Source organism: Plectropomus leopardus, chromosome 21 (assembly GCF_026936395.1).
Source record: "Plectropomus leopardus strain MGB_pleo_1.0 chromosome 21, ASM2693639v1, whole genome shotgun sequence".
Classification (NCBI taxonomy): domain Eukaryota; kingdom Metazoa; phylum Chordata; class Actinopteri; order Perciformes; family Serranidae; genus Plectropomus; species Plectropomus leopardus.
The window spans coordinates 22,274,461-22,299,058 of record NC_142196.1 but is presented as its reverse complement, the minus strand read 5'-3'; the positions used below and the strand labels follow the sequence as shown (position 1 = coordinate 22,299,058).

At 40.3% G+C, this 24,598-nt stretch overlaps 1 protein-coding gene across 5 annotated transcripts in view; it reads right to left on the bottom strand.

Annotated features, from left to right (window-relative positions):
* Positions 1-24,598, bottom strand: part of abi1a (abl interactor 1a) — a 57,650-nt gene that overhangs the window by 9,816 nt on the left and 23,236 nt on the right. For 2 of the 5 annotated variants that reach the window (XM_042510297.2, XM_042510292.2), the window contains exons 3-8: positions 14,495-14,671; positions 8,734-8,748; positions 7,339-7,442; positions 6,575-6,727; positions 2,546-2,646; positions 931-1,050 (exon numbers count right to left, since the gene is read on the bottom strand). In XM_042510297.2, coding sequence (XP_042366231.1) covers positions 931-1,050; positions 2,546-2,646; positions 6,575-6,727; positions 7,339-7,442; positions 8,734-8,748; positions 14,495-14,671 — 670 coding nt within the window. The remainder of the gene's footprint in view (positions 1-930; positions 1,051-2,545; positions 2,647-6,574; positions 6,728-7,338; positions 7,443-8,733; positions 8,749-14,494; positions 14,672-24,598) is intronic. The other 3 variants (XM_042510291.2, XM_042510298.2, XM_042510293.2) reach the window with 3 other exon arrangements.

Sequence of the window (24,598 nt, the reverse complement as noted above, 5' to 3'; positions counted from 1 at the left end):
GAAGGGGAAATTTTTTCTGAACTGGATGGAAAAATACCAGAGACTTTGTCACATAGTATATAACCTGTCTCCAAATAGAAGCATATATAATGTCTGTTCACACTGCAAGATCAGCAAGCTGTTTCAGAGAGCTAATAAATGCTAGTGTTACCAAAAAGGTGCAAAGAAAGTGGGGCTACACAATTAAAATGAAAAGTTAACAAAATCGCATTATGGTTATTAAGTGCATCATCAAATCCGCAGGAACTGCAATTTTTTGATAAAGGTAAAATGTATCACAGCATAGCATTACAAATGAAGCATTTGTTTGTGAAATCACAGAAATGTCACACCCTACAAATCATAATCCAGACTTATGGGAACATGGTGTTTTATACAGACACCAGCAAAAATCACACCAATGTAATTTCTATTTTTTTGACAGTGATAATTAAATGGAAAAATTACCAGCTGCACTAAAACCTCAGCTCATTTCCAAATCACAATATCTGTCAAAATAATTGAAATATAACTTTACGCATATCCTGCAGTCCTAAAGCATGGAAAGGCGTTCATTTAAATCTTTTGTTTTTGCAAGAGCTTTAACTCCAAACACTGCAGAATAAAAAAGATTCCAAATGAAGTTTCATTTTTCATTTTTTCATTTTCATGGGTGATTTTCAGTGCACTTTGTTGACTATTCAACTTGCAGAAATGGAATGTAGACATTGTGTAGGCAGCCCAACTTTTTTGCACAAAACTTCAGCCCGGCATGATGACATGATTGCAGAGAACCTATCAGAAACTTCTGCTTGCAGTGTGTACAAACAAACAGACATCCATCCAGCACCCTGATTCGTGCATCTCCACCATAAGAAGATCACGGCGGACGTGCTGATTATCCATCGACCGGCCGCAGAGGTGACAGGAGCAGCCTCAGAGGTGTCTCACCTATAAGTGGAGGTGGAGGTGGTGGAGGAGGTGCTGCTGAGGGGCCGAGCCCGGCCATGGGAGGAGGAGGAGGGGGTGGGGGAGGCGGAGGGGCTCCTGGAGGAGCAGACATGGGCGGGACTGAAAGGAGTATTTACATTAGTGACCATTTAAAGCAGAACAGTCTGCCCTCGCCTGCTATTACATAACATCACATCACTTCACTCAGGAACCCTTTGGGGCCGAAGGAGCGCTTTCCACTTTGTCAAGGCGCTCCGCACACTTGGACACACTTCTTTGTGGTATGAATTGAGTGTTTCCATGGCGACCGGCTTGCAGGAGAGAGCTGTGGTTAGTTGTGTGCTCCTGGTGAACGAGGTACAAAAGCTGCTACAGAAAAATATTTCTTGTTCTTCGCTCTATTTTTTGGTCCTTGTTAAGATGAAATCTTTTGTAAAAGTTTAAAGCATCTGAGATGTGTGTATGGTGTAATGCAGTGCCGTGTGTAGCGTGTGTGTGGTGTTATGTGGGCCTTACTGTTCCACTATAAAAGAAGCAGGCCTAACGCAGCGTGGCCTATTTACACAGTAGGATAGAGAATCAGCTGTGCTTGGAACACAATGGGCCTGCATAATCCCTGTCTGGTAAACATAGGCTTTGTGTAGCGTACTACTACTATCTGCAAATACATGATACATTTACACCTTTTCAACTAACACCTATTATTGGTATGTATATATATGTATATATGTATATTATATTTAAATAAATGAACTTATTTCTTGTTGTTTGCTGTTCTGAATTTCAGCATTTTTAAGCAATTATTTTGAACTACTACCTTAAAAAAGATTATGTTCAGTAACTACAAAAGACACAGACTTTACGCTTAAATGCATGTAGTAGTATGCAGCGTTATGTAGTAGTTACTGTCTACTGTTAAATGAATGCATGAAAGAAAACTTTCCCAGGTATGCACATTGTGCAAACATCACAGTCTGGTTTCTCGTCATTGCCTGTCAATGTTTAGCCCTTTGAAACCTGGATTGATATCACTTTTCTTGTGCTGCAGTATTCAAAGTATTTGAATCATTGAACACTGAGCAAATTGGTTTGATTTCTTTTAAACCCGTGGGGGAAAAAAGGCAAGAGCAACTCAGCAACACATGTCCTACAAAAAGCAATTTTCTTCTACTTTTAATTTATTTCCTTTTGGCTAATTTTCAGGTAATTTTTCTTCACTTTTAATACATTTCTTGCTCATTTCTGGGTTAATTCTTCTTAAGTTGGTCATTGCACTCTTTCCATGTTTTGAATGAAATCAAGCCAATTTTCACAAATAACTTTAACAACGTTATCTCATTTCATATGGGTCAAACAATCCAGACTTGCAAGTGTGAAAGAAATTTCTTTGGGATATAAAAAGCAAATATTCTTTTTTAAACTCCAAAGTGTTTTTTTAACCTAAACATGGCAAAGGGTAACAAACTCTCAGCGCCGTATGGCAGGGTGGAGCAAGATTTATTACAGGATTTAAAATGTGCCTGAAGTTGGTTGATTCTGCCCTCATTTCATAACAGCAATGGCTGACTGGCCTGTGCTAAGTGTGACTGCATGATGTGCAGCCGGCAGAGCTCACCTGGTCCAGAGTTGGGGATGGAGGGTGTAGGCACGGCGATGGGAATGCCAATACCGCTGCTGCCGCTGTTCTCCCTGCTGGTGCTGCCGCCGCTGCTTCCACTGAGGGAGGAGACGGACAGGAGAGAAGGAGGACATCGTTTTATTCAGGGCAGCCTGCTCAGACTGCACACCAGGTATCACTGCAGATAAGTGGACGCTGCTGCGTCTGTGCTAATGCCCTATTTAAAATGATCCTTCTGTAAAACTCATATTGTCATTATACTGATTGTTTTTGTCTGAGGACTGCAGAGACACACCCAGGTGAGCAAGACATGAGTCACTCTGGCAAAGACTTGTGGTCAAAATCAGCTGCAGAATAAACTGGAATTTAGTCCATTTTTTTCATGCAAACCACCTAAAACTCAAAAACAGCATTTATCCTTTCCTTGTTTTTGCAAGAAATTAAACCAGTTTGCTACTAGGTACCCCAAAATATGTTAATATTAATGTTATGATATGAGAGATTTGGGTAATCATAGTATTCTTTTCTGAAAAGCTTTAGAAGAGTGATTCAGTTGAGTGGCATGATTAACAAATAACTTGGCTATTGTAGTCACGCCAGTAATACAGTTTAGAAAAAACTATAATTTTATCAATACAGTCCGTCCCCGGCCTCTGAGGATATAGGACATGGGGATGCGGTATGTATGTCAGCTCTGCAGCAGCCTGTATAAGCGCTGTTTCACCCTGTTTTTGACCCTGGGGCTCGTAGATCAGTGCCCGGCTGACTAAATCCCCCCTCCCGCTCTCACTCTCACTCTTTCGCTGATCTTGATCCTCATTTCTGCCCCTTGAGCCCCACCTCTCCTTTTCCTGCCTCTTTCATCCCTGCTTCTCAACTGATCCCTCTCTGCACCTCTCACCCCTAACCATCCTTCGACCTCTTCCTCTCACGGCCTGGAAAGCGATTCCCTGTACCCCTCACCCCCGTCTCCTCCGACTCTTCCCTCTGAACCTCACCTCCCCCCACATCTCTTTATCCCTTTTCACCATCATCCCCCTCTCCTCCTCTCTGATCCCTGTCAGTCGGGCCCCAGGGCTCTCCAGGCACAAACAGCAGGGGTTACCCCTCTGAAGGATGCTGGTGGCGGTGGGAGCTCAGTGTCTTTGGGGATAAAGGCTAAACAATATCATGTCATCCCTTTTTTGAAGTGAACGCCACTCTTCACCCCCCTCCATCTACATGTTTTGGATTTATCCAGTCTAATCCCTCTATAACTTAGCAGTTCCTTCTCTAACCCATTTATCTCCTCGCCGGCTTTTGCTTTGTTTCAAAGCTGCTCGCTGTGAAACATAAAGCACTCCGCTCCGTCTCTCTCCACCTTCCTTCAGCCTCCACTCGACACAGTGAGCTGTTTATAAATCGACCGACTGTAAACGCACAGCGAGGCTTTAAAAAAGTTCCAGCTCAGTCGCTCACAGTTTTAAAAAAAATCCCTGGAGCCAATGAAGAGAAAGACACTGTTCTCAGTGAAAGGGACAAAATGTAAAAACAATATGTGAAAAGTAAGTGCTTAGGCGTTGTGACATGATGTGATTTGATGAAAATGGAACAAAAAAATAGACTTAGAAAGTAGCCCAGAGCATAATTTAAGACAGAAAGGTTGAAAGCTCTTTGAAAATTGTTCTTGAGGCTTTGAATAACCTGAAGATAAACATGAGGGTTTCCACGATCCAGCATAAAAAAATAATGCAACACAATTTCAGCTCAAACTCCTCTGAAAGAATCAGTATATAAAAAAATCTTTTATGAAAAAAAATTTACTATGCAAATCGACCACTGCACACTGTTACTTCTTCAGGTTTGCTCAGTGAAATGATCAATAACATATTTCCTAAAGTGAGCACAATTAAAAAAACACGACAATATTTACAAACATATCAGAAAATAACGAGGATTTCATGACCTATAATCAATGTAACAATATTTACAAAATAACATTTATCAAAAACATAAAGAAGCCTTGAATAGCTAATAGAATTACACATTACATCAATATTTCACAATAAGGAAACTAACTACTATCTAGCGGACTGAATTTCTTAACTCTTCAAATCCTTGCCAGGATTTCAAGGAGCTGAATTATGGATTCAAAACTTTAAAAGAGTTATGCAATGCAATATAACACCTCTTGTAGCACCTGTTGCATCATTGCTTTGTGAAATATGGCTTTTCACCTGAAATACCACTACATGTGAATGTAAAACATTTTGCGATAAAACTGACACGCTTCCATTAAGCATGTATTATATTCACAATTTTACTTTGCGCAGTTTCATGGTTAATAGAAACCCGTCTACTGTCAGTGGAAAAAAAAGCACTTTTCGTGGATGTAAACTGACAGTGTGAACATTCCCCAAGTGGTTACATTCACCGTAAAACATCTTAAATGTGCTGTTTCGTTTGGAAAGTTTAACTAATATTTATCACATTTTATTACCAGGATGCTGACTGTGATAACCACGTTTTTTTTCCGTAAAACAACGTTACCTGCATATGACAGTGAAATCCTTCCCACAGAGAGATGTTGGATAATAACAGCGGGAAGACATAAAAGACTATATTGAATTTTGGCTTCAGTGGAGGATGTCAGAGACTGATGAGCTGAATAAGCACAACTGACTTCAAGCCTGTGTAATCAAATAGTGATGCCACAGCAATATTAGCTGAAGCAGGGCGGCTACTGGCAGCATCAGTTTGTTAAAGGGACATCAGAGCAGCTTTAAAACGCACATCAGTAACCGTGATGCTGCTTTAAGCTGCTAATTACAAGACGTCCTCAAAGTTTTAATTGATAAAGTAGAAGAACTTCAGTGCGGCTTCGTGCAAACATACATGAGCAAGAAAGAGAGGTTGACGCGTGAGTAGGGGAAATAAAATAGTTATATAATATTTATGAGCATCACAGTCAGCATAACAGGCTTTTTAGCTAATGAGGCGACTTCACTCACTCGTAACTCAAACTTGATGAAAGCGTTCCCCGCTTTCTCTGCGTGGAGACTTCTGGGTAACAATCCTTGAGAGCCATGTACAAGGGTTTCCACGCTGCAGTTGACTTAGGTTTTTTTGGAAACAGCACTTTATATCAGAGGCTTTTACAGATATTAATATCAAAGTGATTCAGGACGCGGTGAGAAACCCTCTGAGCCTTGTCTGACAAACGCTGGATTTAGTGAAGCAGAGAGGAGGAAGAGGTGTGAAAGTGCTCCAAACAGCTGCACTAAATGAAGAGATTACAACTATCAGACGTGAAGGAGGGCGAGAGATGTTTCTCTCACATTACTGAAACACTCAGTGCACATTTAGTGATCAATTTAGAGGTGTAGCTAAAACACTAATTCCACTCATATATATCCAAAAAAAGGGAAAAAGTATAAAGTACCTGTCTGGCTCACCATTAAAAGCTGCACTAAGTTGATTAACATTTCAGCTACTGATTTAATCCATTTTTTTTCTTTATCCATAAAGTTTGTTACGAAGTTTAAATCTCAACTTCATCATATCAGCAGGGTACAACGGCATATTAGGGCCACTGTAGATTTAAAAAAAACAAACAAAAAAAAAACCAGATAGCCATATTCTGAGAAAGAATACTGAAGATTATTTTTACAAATTTGAGAGAAAAAAGTCAGATATTCTTTGAATTTATCAAGTCCCAAATTTGTGAGGAAAAAAACTCATGCATTTTTGAGAAAAAAGTTGGGAAATACTAAAGTGAAGCTGTAGAGAAGAGGACGAGGGATTATAGATGGATATAAGCGTCCACTTGGGCCGGGGACCGACACGAATTTAGGTGTATCAGTCGTGTATATTGGGCATGCACTGTAAGTGTTTGTCTCAAGTAAAAATACTCATTTTTAAAATTATATTTAACACAGTAAATAGTAAATTCTCAAACATACATCATTTATCAAGTTAATTATTAACTTAAAGGAGCCGCAGTGGTTTGTGTGCATGACAGACTGCTGCTCTTCATGTTGCATCTACCTGTGTGTGCGTTGCCTCTGGTTGAGCGACGCCGTGCGTCCCGGGCTGTGCTGCTGGCCGTGCTGGCTGCCTAGCCGGGCGGGGCTGGTCATGTAGTCGTTGGGCACCGTGGGCGGCTTCACCGGCTCCAGAGTCTTGTAGGATGTGTTGCGTCTAAGGCAGATAAATAATAAATCAAGGACAGGAATGATCATAATTCAGTGCAGATCCAACTATTAAAACTGCGAGGGCGGTGCTCACTAGAGCGTAGTAAATCCTATCAGTTTACCCAGCTGGATGCTGTGTGCTACAGGCTGCATGTGAGCACATCACAGTTTACTCTTGGAATTAATATCTGATTAGTGTCGCTGACTGCTGCTGTGCATCATACGGCGACAGGCTTCATCGAAATGTGTGAGGGCTGTCTTCCACTAACAGATAAAAAGTTTTTTGCCTGGATCTCTTTGACTCTGGCTTAACTTACATCAGTTTTGTCATTTAAAGAGCCGAAAACCTCGATCACAACCACAATCATATTAAAAAATTATGCCCCGAGGCATCCTGTTCGCTCAGTGGGTAATGTTTGTTCACTGTGTTATTTCACTTCACCAAAAATTAATTGAAAAAAGCCACAAAAAAATCTTAAAAATAAATGAAAAAATGTGACGTACTTTAACTGCATGTTCTTGTATCGCCCACACAAGTGCTCTGTTTTTGTCATTCAGTGTGTTTGATAATTAGAGGATTAGTTTTCCTTTCATGGTGACTGAAATGGAAATCTTTACCCGAGCGTGCCGCGCCCTGACATGGGAGGGCTCGGTGGCTTCTGTGTCGGCGGATTGGTCCTCGATAATGTTCCTCCTCGGATCGACTGGTTGTTTCCATGTTGCTGTGGTTAAAAGGAAAAACACATACTTAACAAACAAATGACGTCGGACTCTGTGGGCCATTACTACTCTTGTAAAAAAAATCAAAAGTTACAGGCTGCCCAGATAACAACTCTTTAACATATTTCGGTTGGTCATGTTTGAAGAGTTGTGTAATACCGCCGCAGCTCGTGTTTAACTCAGTCACGGGGTGACTGCGGCTGATTGCAGGTTAGAAACTTCTGGGTTGTTTCAACAAGGCTTCTTGCAAAACACTTGTTTCTTAACAAACACGTAACTACCAAAGGCCAAACGAGTGAAGCCTTGAATTTAGCAATGTGTGGAATTACAGTACTGCAAATTCCATGTAACTTTCAAGTCTTTATAAATAACCTAAAGGGACAGTTCACTCCAAAATCAAAAAATACATATTTTTCCTCTAACCTGTAGTGCTGTTTATCAGTTTGGATTGTTTTGATGTGAGTTGCACATAAAGTGCTCAAAACTCCAAAAAAACATTAGAAAAACTTAGCAGCGAAGTCTCTTTCCAGAAATCATGACCTGGTTTCTCAAGATCGGTTTTATACTGCTGTCTCTTGTGGCACCACTGAGCTAGCTAATAATCAAAGCTCGCCATTAATGTTTACGTCTAATATTGAGTTGATGCACGATTCCTTCTTGATTCGTTTAGCGGATGTAGTTTGGTGTAAAGAAAATAGCTCTTACATGAAGCTGCTCACAACAAAGTCTGTGGATTATCTTGAGTAACCAGGTCAGGATTTCTGGAAAGAGACATCGCTGTTGAGTTTTTTTTTTTTTTTTCTTAAAGGTCTTGGTGATTTAAGCACCAAAAGCGGAGTGCCACGTTGTTCCTTTACACTGGAGAGAAGGCAAACATCTCTTTGAACAATGTCTCCAAAACTGACACCAAAACAATCTGCTTGATAAACAGCTTTACAGGTAAGAGGAAAACTATGCGTTTTTTATTTCGGAGTTACTATCCCTTCATGAAAAAGAGTGTTTGCTTTGTCTGGGGAGCCCATAAGGATTTTAAATCAATTACAGAACATTCATGGACTACTACACAACATGTAACATGAATGACAACATACAAGGAGGGTGTTACGGAGCATCAGATTGTGGTTTTTTTGGGGAATGCTAAGAGGACTACTAATACAATTCTGTTAATGGGAAAAACATGGGAAGTGACAACAATAATCACACATGTACAGGGATTTGCTGTGAAAGGGGGTTGGACGAATCTATCAATAATACATTATAGGAAAACAGGGTCATGTGACAAACCATGCTTACCTTGGCTTTAAGCCACTTATGAGGGCATAGGAGAGAAAGCACACAGAAGAGAGAGACAGAAAGAGGGCATGTCAAATGGCCATGTCTGAACGGATCAGTAGAAGTCAAAGTACAAGCGAGCAGGAGAAAATGATTCCTCGCTGTATTTACACAGAGTAAACATTTACTAAGACCTGGGCTGGTCAGCGGTTGCAGTCAAACTAACAGATGAAAACACTCCTGACTGTTGCTCAGACCTACAGGGCCACACCCAGTGCCACAGTCAGACTGGAAGAAAATCACAGAGATCTGATGGCAGAGCTATCTACATGAGTGAAACATTTTTTATCTCAACAGGGCACCAAAAAGCTGTCTCACAAATATGTATTTTAAGTCTTCTTTGTGTTCATTTTTTTCCGTTCATATCCAGGTTTGGCCTCAAATCTCCGATTATCACGTCACTGGCAGCGATAAAAAACCACCTTTGTACTTGTGTGGTCTGCTGTCAAAGAGAATATAGAGCCAACAGAGCAGCGGGGTTTGACAACTGCAGAGTCAAGTGGCTCATCTATAATGCAGCTTCCCCAGTGGCCTTTACGGAAAGCACTGTAGCATCACAAAACCATGAGAGAAGATGAAGCAAAAAAGCAAATTCATAGCGTAGGTCAGCATGAGGCGACCTCAGCCTCTCTAAAAACAGAAAACACCATCAGTGCAGCTGTGAACGGTAAATTTCACATTCAAATTTCACTCTCCGCGGGTTATCAGAGCCAGACGAGATTCAATTTACAATCTAGGTCACACTATGAATGCAAAGGCCTGCTACCGCCTTCCCTTATCTTCCCAGCTAATGCTGTATCTCTGTTTTGCTGCACAAACCAGGCTGTCTGTGTGGAAATGCTTTAGCAGCATTCAAGTTGACTCGACGGACAGACAGGTTCAGATTAAGGTCATTATCAAGTCCAGAAAGGCTTAGCTTGTCAAGCGAGGGTGAAATCTAGAGCAATGCAGTCTGCTAGAGTTAGGTGAGTCCGTCAGGTCATCCTTCAGGTTTAAGGACAGAAACACTTCCTGAGATTCAGAATACATCCCAAAAAATGACAAATATTTCGTGATGAACTATACTTACGGGTGTCAAAAATGACAGTGGCTAATGTGTTATGTCTGAAAGCTACTACAAGCTCAGAATAAAGAATTTCAAAATCGGTGACTTGATGCCATCAGCGCCTAAAAATGTGATTGGTAAGTGAACTAATTGGCTAGAATATTTTAAATGATATATTTAAGATATTCATGAAATCAAATTGTGTCTTTGATACCAGTTATGATTGACCTTTTTCAGCAGTAGCCAATAAATGTATATGTACGTTCTGCACTTATTTCTCTTTATATGTCATTTTTTGTTAAGTCTCTTAAACCTGAGTAATTTGGCTTGAAAAGGGCTTTTAGGTGATCGGATAGCTACCAATATCTACTGGGGAAAACAAACGTGCAGTTCTCTTCCTGTTTTGGTTACACAATTGTTGATTCACTTTCTTTGTAAGTCGAGCCTTCATCTTCTCGAGTGATCGTTTCCGGCGGCAGACTGAATTGCAAAGCAAACGCGAGACTTGTAGGGAACCAATCTAAACTCAGATGGTGTCATTATTACATAAACATTATACTGTGCAATTAGTACTAATTTCACAATGATTTCATAATAATGTTAAAATAAAAAACTGTCTTTTTCTGCTTTAAGAGAGTGGTACTTGCTAACTTCTGCACATGCATAAACAGACTTTTTTTTTGTGAAGGCAGTCAAGATTTTGTAAATCAATCAATTCAACTAAAAGCCAAAAACTCCTATTCTGTAAACTCATAACTGACACAACACTAAATATAAAAGTAATACAATCTAACTTCAAAACACCTGACATCATCCCACCTGACTAGATTAAACATCAGCTGACTGGAACAATAAAACTCGATTTTCTTATTAAAGATAAAAGCATCGCTTCACTGTCAGGAAGACTTGATATACAGGAACATCCAGATCTGCTGGCTGTGAGATTCCACCTATTATTGATGTAACGTTCAGATTATCTACCAGATGAATTTCACCTTCTCTTTTCTCTCAATTCCTCTTTTTTTATTGCTCTATTGGATCTGAGAACAGCTTCTTTTCAATAATGTATGTGAGCGCTACATGATGTCTCTTCTCTGTGTTACAGCTCACAGCTTTGATGTTTTACTGAACAAACACTGGATGAAGCCATAAAACAAATTCAACATTTAGGCCGGCACGAACGCTCGGCTACATGTGGCGAGTTTCACAGTAAACTGAAAGCAATAGACATGATTTAAACTCCCATTAAAGTATTGATTCTGGTCAGTAAGTAAACCATGGCGAAAGATATTCTATACAAGCCGGGCATCTGACAGCAGCCATCACAGGGTAATATATGAATGAATATAGAGTATTGACGTTAAATATTGATTGGCTCTTTGGGCTGTGACATGCATAGATGAAAGGAGGTGAGTGATGTAGGACGGCTGCAGCAGCGTGTGTGTGGGTGTGTGCGTTCCCCATCACATTCACTGAGCGTTCATAAAGACATTTAAAGGAGAAAATCCGCTGAGATTAGGCCCAGAGTAATATGTAATGGTCTTAAAATAGATGCATCAAACACTCTCAAAGCAGCCGTGAAGCACAACGGTTTCGGTGATTTGACACTATTGTGCAGTGATGTGGTGGTATCCTAATTTTGAGCAACTCTTCTGTGTAACCCTTTGAAACCTGGATCAACATCTTTCATGTGCTGCATTCAGATGCCTTTCACAAGTATTTAATACTTTTAAATCTGAATAATTGGTTGGATTTCATTCAAAAGCATGGGGGAGAAAAGCAGAGAGCAATTTTGCAAGAAATGTCCCACAGATAGCACATTTGTAAAATTACTTTTTCAAAAAAGCTTGTAAAATATGTCCAGAGAGATGTATTTCTGATTATCACAACAATCAATTTAAACTTTTAAGATTATAAATTTTTTTAATCCATTTTTTTTTCCTTTTTTTTAAAATTTTAATGTTACTTTTATGTTTTTTTTTGTGTTTGTTTGTTTTAATTATTTATTTATTTATTGATTGATCATTTTCAGGTTTAATAGGTCTAACAGTACTTTTTTGTACTTTTTTCCCCCCTTATTTTTGGGTCTTCTCCTTAAGTCGCTCATTGCCTTCTTCTCCTGTTTAAAAAAAAAAAAAAAGCTAATCTGCACATGGAAATAAACAAGATTATTATCTCAGAATTATGAGAAAAGTTCTCATTAAATAAAATTAACTAGATACTCATGTAAATTTAAGTGTTCATTATTTTTTTCATAGGAGTCAGAATTCTGTCAAAATTAAGTTTGTTGTTAGAATATCGATAATCACTTATCAATTTCGTTCAAATTAAATTTCGTTTAATCAAATTTCGTTTTCTCCTGATTTGTCTGAAAAATGCCCTTTCAGTGTCAGAATTTTTGGAAGATATGTGGTATAAAATGCCTCATCTAATTTCTGAAAAGTCTCTGGCCAGGCTCTCTCCAAATATCTGCACAGCAGTATAAACACCAGTTTATACCATGAAATAATTACCGCACATGTATGACACACAATATGTCAATAATTTATTTTAGGTACTTTGGAGAGAACCAAGCAGGGTATTCACCCCCACTTCTAGTCAATGTGCTGAGCTAAGATAACAGCTTTCCACCTTATAGCTCCATATTTAGTGTACAGACATGAGAGTGGTCTCATTTTTTTTACCTCATTCTTAAGTGAGTTAAGCAAATTTCCAAAAAATGTTGAATTCTTGCTTTAGTAGGAAATAGTTATTTTATGTAACAAAACAACATCCTTGTATATTTTTAAGAACAAAAAGTCCATTATACTCTGTGAAAACCTGGTCCCTGTTATGGCAAACACACCCAAATAAAATCTTTCGCTCCCCATTAGCCGTGACACCCTCCCACCATGACGGAGGGGTCCACAGTAATTCCCAACACGGTGAATTGAGAGTGACACAATGGCTTTTATCCTGCCTTATCAATGCCTGAAACGTTACGGGACGGTAATGGCGGGCCTCTAATCCAATCTGTCTGAAAGCTGCAATTGATTGGCTGATTGATGGGCCAGAGGACTCTCAGAGGGGACGGTGGAGATCACAAAAATGCCTCCAGCCGTCAGGAAATGATGTCATTATTACCGCTGTCAGGACGACCCTGTGACCCCTAAAGTGGGCCGTAATGACGGGAGGGAGTGCAAATGTCACTTTTGGATCATCAGAGTTTATCACATTAAAATCAGCTTCTCTGCCGCCTTTCGGGTTTTACTAACGTGAAAATAATCTACTAATCTAACAGTAACTACATCATTCTTCCCCAAAGGTTTGCAGTGGGAATACTCGACCTGCTTGGCGGCCGCTTTTACAAAACAGCCCCATACGTGTTTCTAGGATTTTAGAACATTTCTAAACTTTTAGTACATTTTAAGGAATTTAAGACATATCTTGGAATTTAGGACAATTCTAAGATTTTACGACATTTCTAGGAATTTAGGACTATTCCAAGATTTTAGGACATTTCAAAGATTTTAGGACATTTTTAGGATTTTGGGACATTTCTAGGTCTACTATTTCAGGAGTTCTTTTTTTTTTTTTAGGATTTTAGAGCATTTCAAAGCTTTCAGACCACTTCTAGACATTTCTAGGATTTTAAGACTATTCCAGCATTTTAGGATGTTTCTAGGATTTTGAGAAGTTTTTAAAAGTTTTTTTTATATATATATTTCTATGATTTTAGTACATTTCTATGATTTTATTACATTTCTAGGATTTTAGGATATGATGATTTTAGGACATTTCAATGATTTCAGGGCAATTATAAGATTCCAGGTCATTTCTAGGATTTTAGGACTATTCCGATTTTGGGATGTTTCTAGTTTTTTCAGATGTTTCTGGAGTTTTTAAGATATTTCTAGGATTTCAATACGTCTCTAATACGATTTTAGGATATTCCTAAGATTTTAGGATATTTCTAAAATTTTAGCACATTAGGGGCTGAGCTAGGACCTCTGTTGGGGGGAGCAGAGGATTCTCCACTGGTACTTTTTTTTTTTTAGAAACAAGCTCTATTATGATGATGTTTTATGCACTCCTTATACACCTTATGTATACTGAAAGTACAAAAACAGCTGGTCGCAATCACTTTATTCTAACTGTGTATTAGAAAATGGTTGAGGGGGGGCAGATTTGGCTCACAGGCCATAAATTGAGTATCACTGGTTTACAGAAACTGGAGATTATGAGGACGGTCCTGGGCCTAAGTGCCTTTAAAAACGTCTCACAAATTTGTGCTCTGCTCGCCATTTTCACGACACTCTAAGAATAGAGCTGTTATCTGAAAGCTGTATGATGTAATCACTTTTTTTTTCTCCACCCCCAACCCGTTCCCACCAACCCACACTGAAACATATTCCTGTAGGGTCAGAAAGGGTTGCTTTCTGAAGATGAAAGAGAAAGCACAAGAGATGGAGTGTGAGCCAGAAAACGAGTCAAAGTGGGAGAGAGAAGCGAAGAAGGAAGATAGGAATACCTCTGGCAAGAAACAGAGAGGGGGGAGGGAAGAAAATTAGATATAGTGAAAGAAGAAAGTGGGAGAACAGAAGCAGAGGAACTAAGTGTAGAGAAATCTGATTAGGGAGCAGATCCAAAGTGGAGAAAATACCAGAAACATACAATAAAATGAGGAAATCTGCTCACCTTGACGCCATGGCCGACATCGTCCAGTACAGTGTAGTCGATGGGCTTCCTGATGTACCTGACAGGTCGCTCCATATTAGCAGGCGCTATGATCTTATGGGTCCTCGACGTGTTCTTGTTGGTGGTGAGGATCCCGATCTCCCGCCTGGCCACCTTCTCTTTATGGATGTCCACCGTCTGCAAATGACAGTGAGGACAGAAAAGAGGATGTGATCGATGCCAAGGTGGAAAAACAGAGACGAGCAGCACAACAGGGACCTCCGGGACTCAATGAACTCATCATACAGAATCTTAAGAAGGTTTAATTAAATCATGAGGCTGTGCTTTTCATCAACAGGGTCGTAATCTTTTTACAGCAGCCAGTACACACTAATAAAATCGATTGCGGTGGAGACGAAGGCCTGAACAGAATAATGACAGAAGCATGTGCATCTGAGCATTTCTGACTTTGAGAATGATTTGATGTAAATGAGTTTATTGGCCTCTAATGTAGATGTAAAACAGCAAATTATTAGGATCAAAATACATAAAACATGACAGAGTGATTAGACAGAACTTAAAGAGATGTTTTAAATACGACTGATGAAGTGATGCAACTGAAAGAACGCTGCATCCACATTTCAGAGGAATAAAATTAAGTCTATTGTGTATTTAACTCACATCCTCACAGATTTCTATTATCAGAAAAAAAATGACTCTTTCATCTTCCTTTTGCAAAACGCTTGGGCCAAATTGTAATGTATTATTTATGCTCCTCAAGAGTGTTTTCCTTCTCAAATTGCACCGATGTTCCATTAATTACCCCAGTCCCCTTTATAAGAACTAATCACTTAAAAGATGCATTAGGAAACCTGGCATATTGCTGGCTCCAAATGACAAAAATAACTTATTGAAAGACTAAAGTCAGAAATCATCCTACCCTATTTCTGATTCTCTGCACAGTGCACGTTTGCAGCCAGGGTTTGATCATAAAGAATGCTGTTTTAGGGCTTGAACGAGGCAACAAATCTCAGCTTTCTCGATGTAGATTTATATCAGCCTGACCGATTTATTGTTCTAGCTCTAGAAATACTATTATCAAAGTAGTTGACAACTTTATCAACTATCACATCCACCACGTCACCACTGTCCACCATTAATCATCTTCAGATCTAACTGTCATGACATACCACTGTATTTCCATTCCCTACTCTGCCTCCAAACTCCCACCGAGCCGAGAGGAGCCCAGGAGCAGCTGCCCTTCCTCTGAGAGATGAAAGGCTGCAATGTCTGCTGAGAGCAGACCAGTAAAACGATGGTCTCTCTCAGAGGGGAAGGAGTCAGCGACCAGCGCCAACAGAGGATTCCTTTCATGCCACAGGGATCTGGAGCTGGACTGAGCTCTGTCTCTGTTCCACTGTATGGACGACTTCAGCCTTCAAGTACCGCTCGCCCAACACTGGTGGACTTATGTGTGGTCCAGTACAGTGCAGCCGCTGGACAATATCAAGTCTAAATTTAGGCTAATGAGATATAGAACTGACAAGCTCTCATGCAAAATGATGCAAAGCAGATTTAACTTCTCTCAGGACACGCAGGGGTAAAAGGAAGATTGTTCAAAATGACAGAAAAAAAGAGCAATCAATATTTCATAACAGGCAAAGTTGCTCATACATAATTGCTCCCACAGAGACTTCTCGTACAAAGGGGAAACATCCGTTCTGTTCCAGTGCCCTGTTGTGTCAGTTTAAATAAAGAGGGATGACAGAGCGTCGACTACAGTCATATTTTCTACCTGAGCAGAGCTGCCAGAACACGAGAAGCTCTAAATACAAAAAAAAAAAAAAAATGTGGTAATAAAGTTGTCCCATAATGAGGCAAACAAACCAATGCACAAATATTCCAATTTAGCAGCACCTCAAACTCCACTGTGTAAGGCCTCTACTGTGATCAGATCTGAGCTGACAATTTGACTCCACAGCGCAGTGATAATGCCCAAATTTCAAACTGCCATGAGTCATGATCGTCTGGATACAACTGAGCCAAAACCTAATCAGACTTTTTGGTTTCCATTTGCAGGAGACTTATTGGGGTTCAGGACCCAGACTGAAAAAGCAGGAGAGCAGGAGTAAGGAATAGCTTAGTCATTCTAGGTCTGCTTTTACTTCCTTAACTGAGTTTTAAAGGGTCATTTTAGTACTTTTCAACCTGGATCCTATTTTCCCTTGTGTTTGTGTCCAAGTGATTAATGAAAACAACAATTTTTGTAATTGGTCCAGTACTGAGTGAGAGGGCTGCAGCTGCAAAACAGGCTGCAATGTAACCAGTCAGGGCCAGAAAGTGCTTTGTTTTTGCCACTGTCATACACATATTTTTATTCCAACCCTGAAGAGATAAAACATTTTGTTGCATGTTTTGCCAGCTGTCACCCTCTCTCTCAATACTGGACCAATTTTTTGCTTTGCTTTTTTTCTTTTTTTTTTTGTTCCTATTAGTCACTTAAACACCAAAACAAGGGAAAATAGGATCCAGATTGAAACTTTCACCTCACTATGACCCCAGCACACTAACATCTCCTCGATTCATTGTAATGCAATGTCATGGGACATTGTTATCATAAGATATTATGGGGAAGAAGAGGATTTCAGCCAAAACAAAAACACTAAAAAGTGGAACAGTCCCGCTACAAACTACCAAAGGAAACTCCTCCTTAACAAGCGAACTATTGATAAAATATTAAAGCTAAATTGGGAACACATCTGGTCTTGGCTGAACACACTTTTCTTATCAAAGAGCAGCGTGTGGACAATCATCATCGCAGCTGACAGAGGAGGGAAGTGAGAAGGCAATGTGTTGCGAGTTAATCTGCTTCCTGTATGCTGAGAAAAGAGCCCTGCAGTAACAGTGCGGGCCGATGATACAAGTGTTCTCAGATGAGCAAATTCAAAACCGCAGCGAATGGGCGCACCCTGACAAGAGCTCTTTGCTAATTCATTGACCACTGCCCAAAGAACGTTAAATAAATCTGGCAAAAATGCAAAGGTTTAAGTCCAAAAACGCATTCTGGCTTGACTCCTCTTTTGTGCAACCCACTGGGAATAATAGTCTGAATGCTTCCTCTGACTTTTCAACTGGCACTAAAGGTGTTTACTTGATCCCAATGGTCCATGTGTTCGGTGGAAAGACATTGAACTCAAGGTGGAGGATTCACATGTGTTTTTAAACCACTGTCAGACATATGTTTGAGGCCTGTGGGTGTTTTTCCCAGAACAATGAGCAGTTTTGGCTCTGCTGTTTGGCTTCTCCGTCAGCCAAGGCATCAGCATCAACTTGCTTAGTTTGGGGTCCACTTCTGTGAAATGAGTGGAGGCCAGGGGCAAGTCGCAGCAGCCAAACGTATTTCTAGGACTTCAGGACTTTTCTATGATTTAAGGACAATTCTAGAATTTTATCACATTTGTAGAATTTTAGGCCTTTTTCTAGATTTTAGGATGATTTTGTATTTTAGATTTTTTTTTTGTATTTTTGGACATTTCTAGGAGTTAAGGATATTTCTGGATTTTAAGATGTTTCTAGGATTATAGGAGGTTGCTCAGATTTTAGGACATTTCTAGGATTTCAGGACATTGGGGGATTTTAGTATGTTTTTCATATTTTAGGACATTTCTAGGATTTCAGGACATTTGGGGATTTTAGTATGTTTTTCATATATTAGGACATTTCTATGACTTCAGGATGTTTCTGGATTTCAGGACATTCCTAGGATTTTTGCATGTTGCTTTTAGGGCTTTGGGACATTTTTCGTATTTTGGGTTAGGGTTAGTTTCTAGTTTCTAGGATTTTAGAATGTTTCTCTGATTTCAGGATGCTCCTACGATTTTAAGACATTTCTAGAATTTATAGATGTTAGTGGATTTCAGGAAATTTCTAGGATGTTAGGACAGTTCTAGGTTTTTAAGATATTAAGGGCTGAGCTCGGACCTCCGTCGGGTGTTGGGGATCCTCCACTTTTTGGAAAAATTAAGCTCTGTTTTGATGCTGTTTTATGCACTCTGGCATGTTATACTAAAAGTACAAAAACAATTCCCAGTGTGAATAACTTCATTGTTAATGTGAATTTAAAAACTAGTTAGGAGGCCACCAGCCACCTGGCACCCTATGGGGGGCCAGATTTGGCCCATGGACCATAAGTTGAGTATCACTGAGCTACAGGCTTTTAGGATTTAAAGGGCCTCTTCTTGCTGCTTTGTCATGTTTTCACTTCTCATTTTCCTCATTGTAAAGTCTTTATTCCACTCAATTCTTCCTCTGCATCCTTTTCGTTTTCTTTCTGTCCCTCTAATTTCAAACAAATCTCTGCACATCCAGAGAAGACTCACCCACCTACATGACTTAGTGTGAGGATCTAGGTCATACATTGGAGCTGCTGCCAACACCATCATCGTCACCCGTACGTTCTTGCCAGACTGAAAAAAAAATCCAGCCGAGATCACTTTGGACTTCTTCTCATTTTGGGATACGGGTGAGTCAGCGCAGCAGTTGCCACGATGAGAGACTCTTGTTGTGTTGTTAGGAGCAACAAGTGCCTAAATATTTGTGATTTATTTTCTTTTTCGCCCAGATTGTTGCCATTTTGGTTACACTTGGAGAGCTCGCAGCTCTAAAATGGGACACGGGGTCAGCTTTGTAAATATTTGAACTTCAGCTCTCAGGAATCTAATGATGTCACCTGACAAAGCACTGACAGGTTCGGCAGCCTCTGCAGTCAGAGGTCGCGTTTTAGATGCCAAGCAGATGATGGCAAAAGATCTACTGTTGCAAAATATATATACATCTTCTACCTATCTAACATCCTGAATTCATAACTTGGTTTGTTAATGTTTGCCTGTAGATTCTGCTGAAATGAGTGCAGGATGAAAAGTTATATCCCCTGTCTGCCTGAAAGAAGCATTTCAGTAATGAGCATGTAGAAAAAATTATACTGACTAAAAAACTTCCAGATTAATAATTTGACTTTGTGCGATCTACTAGACCTACTGATGACTTAGATATGAAATCTTTGCAAAAACATTAACCTTTTCTAATGAGGTCATTTCCAGGATGGCAGAAGATTATCCCCATTATTTATCATGCCTTACAGTGCTGATGTGATTTCGGGTCATTCTGCTGTTTCTCACTGCCTGCATGTAACTGTATTTGCTCCGCCTCATATTTGGGCATTGGTTATGACTTCTTTTTCAAGGTGGACAATATACAAGGTATTTATTAAGCATTTTTTAATCAAAGTTTAAAAAATAAAATTAAAAACTCCTTGATCCTGCTACATCTTGAATGATGAGTTGATTACTTATATGTTATGTTTCTCTGGGTGAAATTATATGTATTAGTAGTGGGCATATTGAGCAGCTTTTTAGACTTTTGGTAGTGAATGATAAAAGTGAAAATGTAGCGCTAGAGTCCCTCAGTGAACTTCTTTGACCCAGCCTTTCTGCTTCTCTGACTTATCCTGCTCAGACTGGGTGGAGAGTCGGTCTGCTCGGAGTATTTGGAAAAACAGGTCACACATTGACAGAAAGCGTCCACAAAAAATCAGCAAAAGGGGCATAAATCTCTCAGTCCGGTGACACGGCCAATCAAAGCACCGGGACTGGAATTTCGAAGCTTTACGCAACTTGACAACAAACACAATCTGTTTTGGAGGTAAAACGAGACTACAAAAGGGAAAAAAAGGTCTGTAAACTTTGATATGGAATTGAGACAGCTGGTTTCACTTCAACACATGTCGGAGAGAAGAAAAATAAAACAGCTTTTTCAGCGCTTTGGCAGACTGGCCGCGGGATGATATCCTCAATAAAATGCCAGCTATGCACAAAACGCTCGGACAAACAAAAAAAAAAAGAAAAGAAGCTGCACAGCGTGTAGTGTAGGCGTAGTAGGGAGCTTACGCACAACATGAGAGGAAAAGCTGCTACTAGACAAACACACCCTACATACCAATGTGTCTGTGTGCATGTGCGGCTAGCCAGACCAGACAAATGTGCCAACGGTTAATGATAGAGTTCAGATGATTATAAGAAATGTTTCAGCACACTGGCAGCGAAACATCTTCTCTCTGCTCCTCTGAGATACCACACACACATACACACACCAACACACACACTGAAAAGTACTCAGTTCCCATGGTGCGCTGTCCAAGAATATTAAGACTATTTTTGCTGGCGTGTAATATCATAAACCAGAACTACACATGATTATGAAATAAGACATGCCACAAGGACTTATTAAAGGCCACTCCTGGCTGAGAGCTAAGATAAGCTTGTCTTTACAGCAATCCAGGAATTGGAAATCCTTGTTCTGCGGGATTACAAGGAGATAATAACTATGAAGCACACGTCTGTTAAACACATCCGAACCCCAGTTTCAGGCTTACAGCGCGAGAGGATTTATCATACAGTCGGAGCTGCAAACAGGTGAAGACAGCCTGATGAGGACATCTCTTCTTCTAACTGTTATTTTTCCAGGGGAACTCTTTCTTCAGCAAAGCCCCCGCTTCACGCTCGCATTATTACCCACGTTCACCCGAGAGAGAGCGGATTTGAACAGTGTGTGATGCTCAGTGTGGTCCTTCAGTTATTTTACAATGTAGTGTGCTGAAGTGTGCTTTTTCTCTGCTGCGCTCACTTTCTCTCAATCTGCCGGGTCGGCCTCTACTACAGTTGTTTCCTACGTTTCCCGAAATAACTTCCTCAGAGAAGAATCCTGAACAGGTTGCCTTTGAGGAATTCGGAAACACAGATTCATGTTGAGCTTGGAAATGTGATCATTCAGTCGGATAATTAAGACATCCTGTGGTTTTGGTGCTGAGACTCCTGTTGGTGGAGAAATTTGCATCTTTGCCTTTGGTTATTGTGGAGTGCTGACTGTTAAATCTTTGGAAAAATAGAGCTAAAATGTGCCTGTAGTGTTTCAAAACTGTCTGACTGATGAAAGTTTGCACAAAAACGTGGTGCCCATATGGCACAGTTTCCAATACAGCAAGTAAATGCTGGACCAAATCTCAACGCAGATTTTGTGCCTCATTGTAGTGCCAAATTGTGTGCACTGCAAGTGTGCAGCTAAGAGAGTGTGTGTGTAACGGTGACATGACAGTCAGGCTTTAGTGACCAAAGCACAGAGTACTAAATATAATGTAGCAGTGCAATGTGTAAAAAGGCTATTTGTTACTGAAGTAAGCAAGCAGCTAGCCTTTTTTTAAGGTGGACTCTTAAGGTGGACCAAGAATTCTCACTGTTGTGATAATCTCAGTGGTTTCTAAACAGATAATGAAAAATATTTGGCCGCGGTTGCAAAGTCTCTCCTCAGTTAGTTCAAAAAATATTTTTGCTTATTTCTGACTATATTATTATGTAGGCCACATTCTTATGCAGATGCCTTTGTTTGAGATGACATTTAAGGAACATTAACTCACATAAAACAGTGAATTATTGCTCTTACATTTTTATTTTTGTATTTCATTAAACAAACAATATTCACCACGGTTATTAGTAAACTCTGGAGGTGCTGACAGTTGTTTCACTCTGCTTCTAGTGTTTGTGCAACACTCAGCTTATTGGCTGCTAACTGTAGTGTCAAATTTAATGTGCAGATATGAGCCTTCTCATCCAACTTTCAGCAAGAAAATGAATCAGCACAATCCCCCAATGTCAAACAAGTTTGGCTTATTTTGTCCATAGTTCTCAAAATATGATGTCAAAAAAATATTGTTTTGGTTTTTCTACAATCAACTGTCTCTCAGCAATCATTTTTTTCAAAGTAAAAGTTTTCAAACAATACTCAGCCCTACATTAAAGTACATTTTAGCAGCTTTAAAACATTAATCTATCCAGTACTTTACAAGAAAAAGCTTCTTCTTTGTTGTCAATCATCTAATGACCCCTATAGTTGATCTTGTGACACACTGGGTGGACACACCCCCTCAAATCCATTGCTCTAGGACACTTTGTCCTAGATTTGAACCAGTAAACTTCTGGTCACATGCCACTGAAGCTCCCCGTCCTCTGTCTTCTTCTTCTCACCGTGTCAGGCCTCATCTGTAGGAGCAGCGCAATCCAACACTCCCACCTCTGCGCTGAGCCAAAACGGCTGTCGAAGCAGAGCGAACGCCTCTTTGTCCGCTCTGTTTCTCAGCGTGATTACAGCCAGCACATCTGAAGCCCGTCATCTGTGATGTCAAATAGTTGTCCAAAGGCCCTTCGGCGGGGCTGTTTCTCTGAGCGGTTAGTGCAACGCAGAGCATGACGGAGCTTCCATCCACATTCGGAGCCAGAATGGGAGGTCAAACGCCCCGTGGGGAATTCTCCATTTGGCAGCTTCTTGTTAAACATCCCTCAAAAACCAGATTCCTCTGGTAAATCTAACAACCCATATGTGGCGTGATGGAGCCAGAAGCGGAGGTTGTGTGAGGATGTTAAGTGTGAAACCTCGGAGGGATTGTCTCTCCCAGCAGAGAAAAAAATGCCTCTATTTAAAAACAAAAAAAAAAAAAACAGTCAGGATGCCAAGGTCGACACTTTGTTTGCTAACACAGCACATATGGGAACACCTCGGCTGACTTTTGCCAATCTAACTTTTGGGCTGCGGCCAAACAGCATTTTGACGGAGCTCTGAAGTTTACATACAAGCTGAGAGCGAGCCGACATAATGCCCAGACTAAGAGACAGACAACAACTGAGATAACAAACACTAAGTGCTGAATCTCAGCTACAGACTGGGTCCTCTGTACAGGGGAATGAGTATTTCCTAATCAGCCTTGTTTATTCGGAGCCGTCAAATAATTGCCTGCAGTATTCTTACACAGGGAGGAACTGCAGAACAGAGGTGCGATGATTAGATGTAATTGCAGAGGGTTGTTAAGTGGGAAAGAATTCACGGGTAATGATGATGATGATGCTCTGGTGGGTGAGGGAAAGGAAGAGCAGGAGAGGAAGTAACACACAGCACAGGGGCTGATGATTCACTGAACTACATCAGACACCAGCCATCTCACATTTAACCTCTATTAATGCAGGACAAATAGCCATGATGAACATGCATGCGCTGACACACTTACAAATCATTTAGAGGGAAGCAAATGCAGCTGCACTTTTAGAGGGTAGTCCCAAATTGATCAGATGATTATTTGAATTAAGATCAACAGATAAATGAAAACACCAATCTTGACAACTGATTGATTGTTGAAATTATTAAGTTTATTAAAGGAGCTCTATAAGACATTCGGAGCATAATATTAAAGCTATTTGTTATGTTAATATATAGTGGAGTCATGGCATCCTGGGCAGACAATAAAACTTGCCAAATACCAGACCCATGTCCTTAACCCTTTAAATAATCACAGCCCAGAGGCAATGGACCACACAAAGACACCACTGCACACACACCCACATACACACACCCACACACACACACACACACACATATCACTATAATCCACTGAAAAGAGAGAAAGAGGCAAGTAGACTCAGTGTAAATATCCACCAGTGAAAAAAGAAAACACAGACAAACTCTGCATGGAACTCTGCATTTCACAGCCAGGCAGGTGGGAGAGACCACCAGGAGAGGCAGGAGAGAGACCAAAATACACAGGATCAGCAGGAAACACGAGTACACACAAACACAAACACACACACACACACACAAACACACACAAACACAAACACACACAAACACACACAAACACACCCAGACCTATAAGGCTTCATTTCCTGTTTGGATGCGTGCCATTCAGCCTCAACGGGAGGTCAAAAAGGAAGCACTGCAGCACACAGACGCAAACCTGAGTCTATGTGCTGCGTGTGTGTGTGTGTTTGTGTGTGTGTTCTTATCACTGCACTGCACACACAGAAGCAGCAGAGAGTAACGGCATGCAACCGCACATCCGAGGATTGAGGACTGAAATGAAAAATAACCAAAACAACAAAATGCGTGCCACGCTGAGATCATAAATACAAACAGTGGGCTGCCTCGTGTGAGCAGATAAGAATATTGTGTAACAGTATCTCAGTGAAGCTCACATCTGTGGCAACACACTGGGAATGTACAGTAGATGTGTCAGCTGCTTTCTGCATC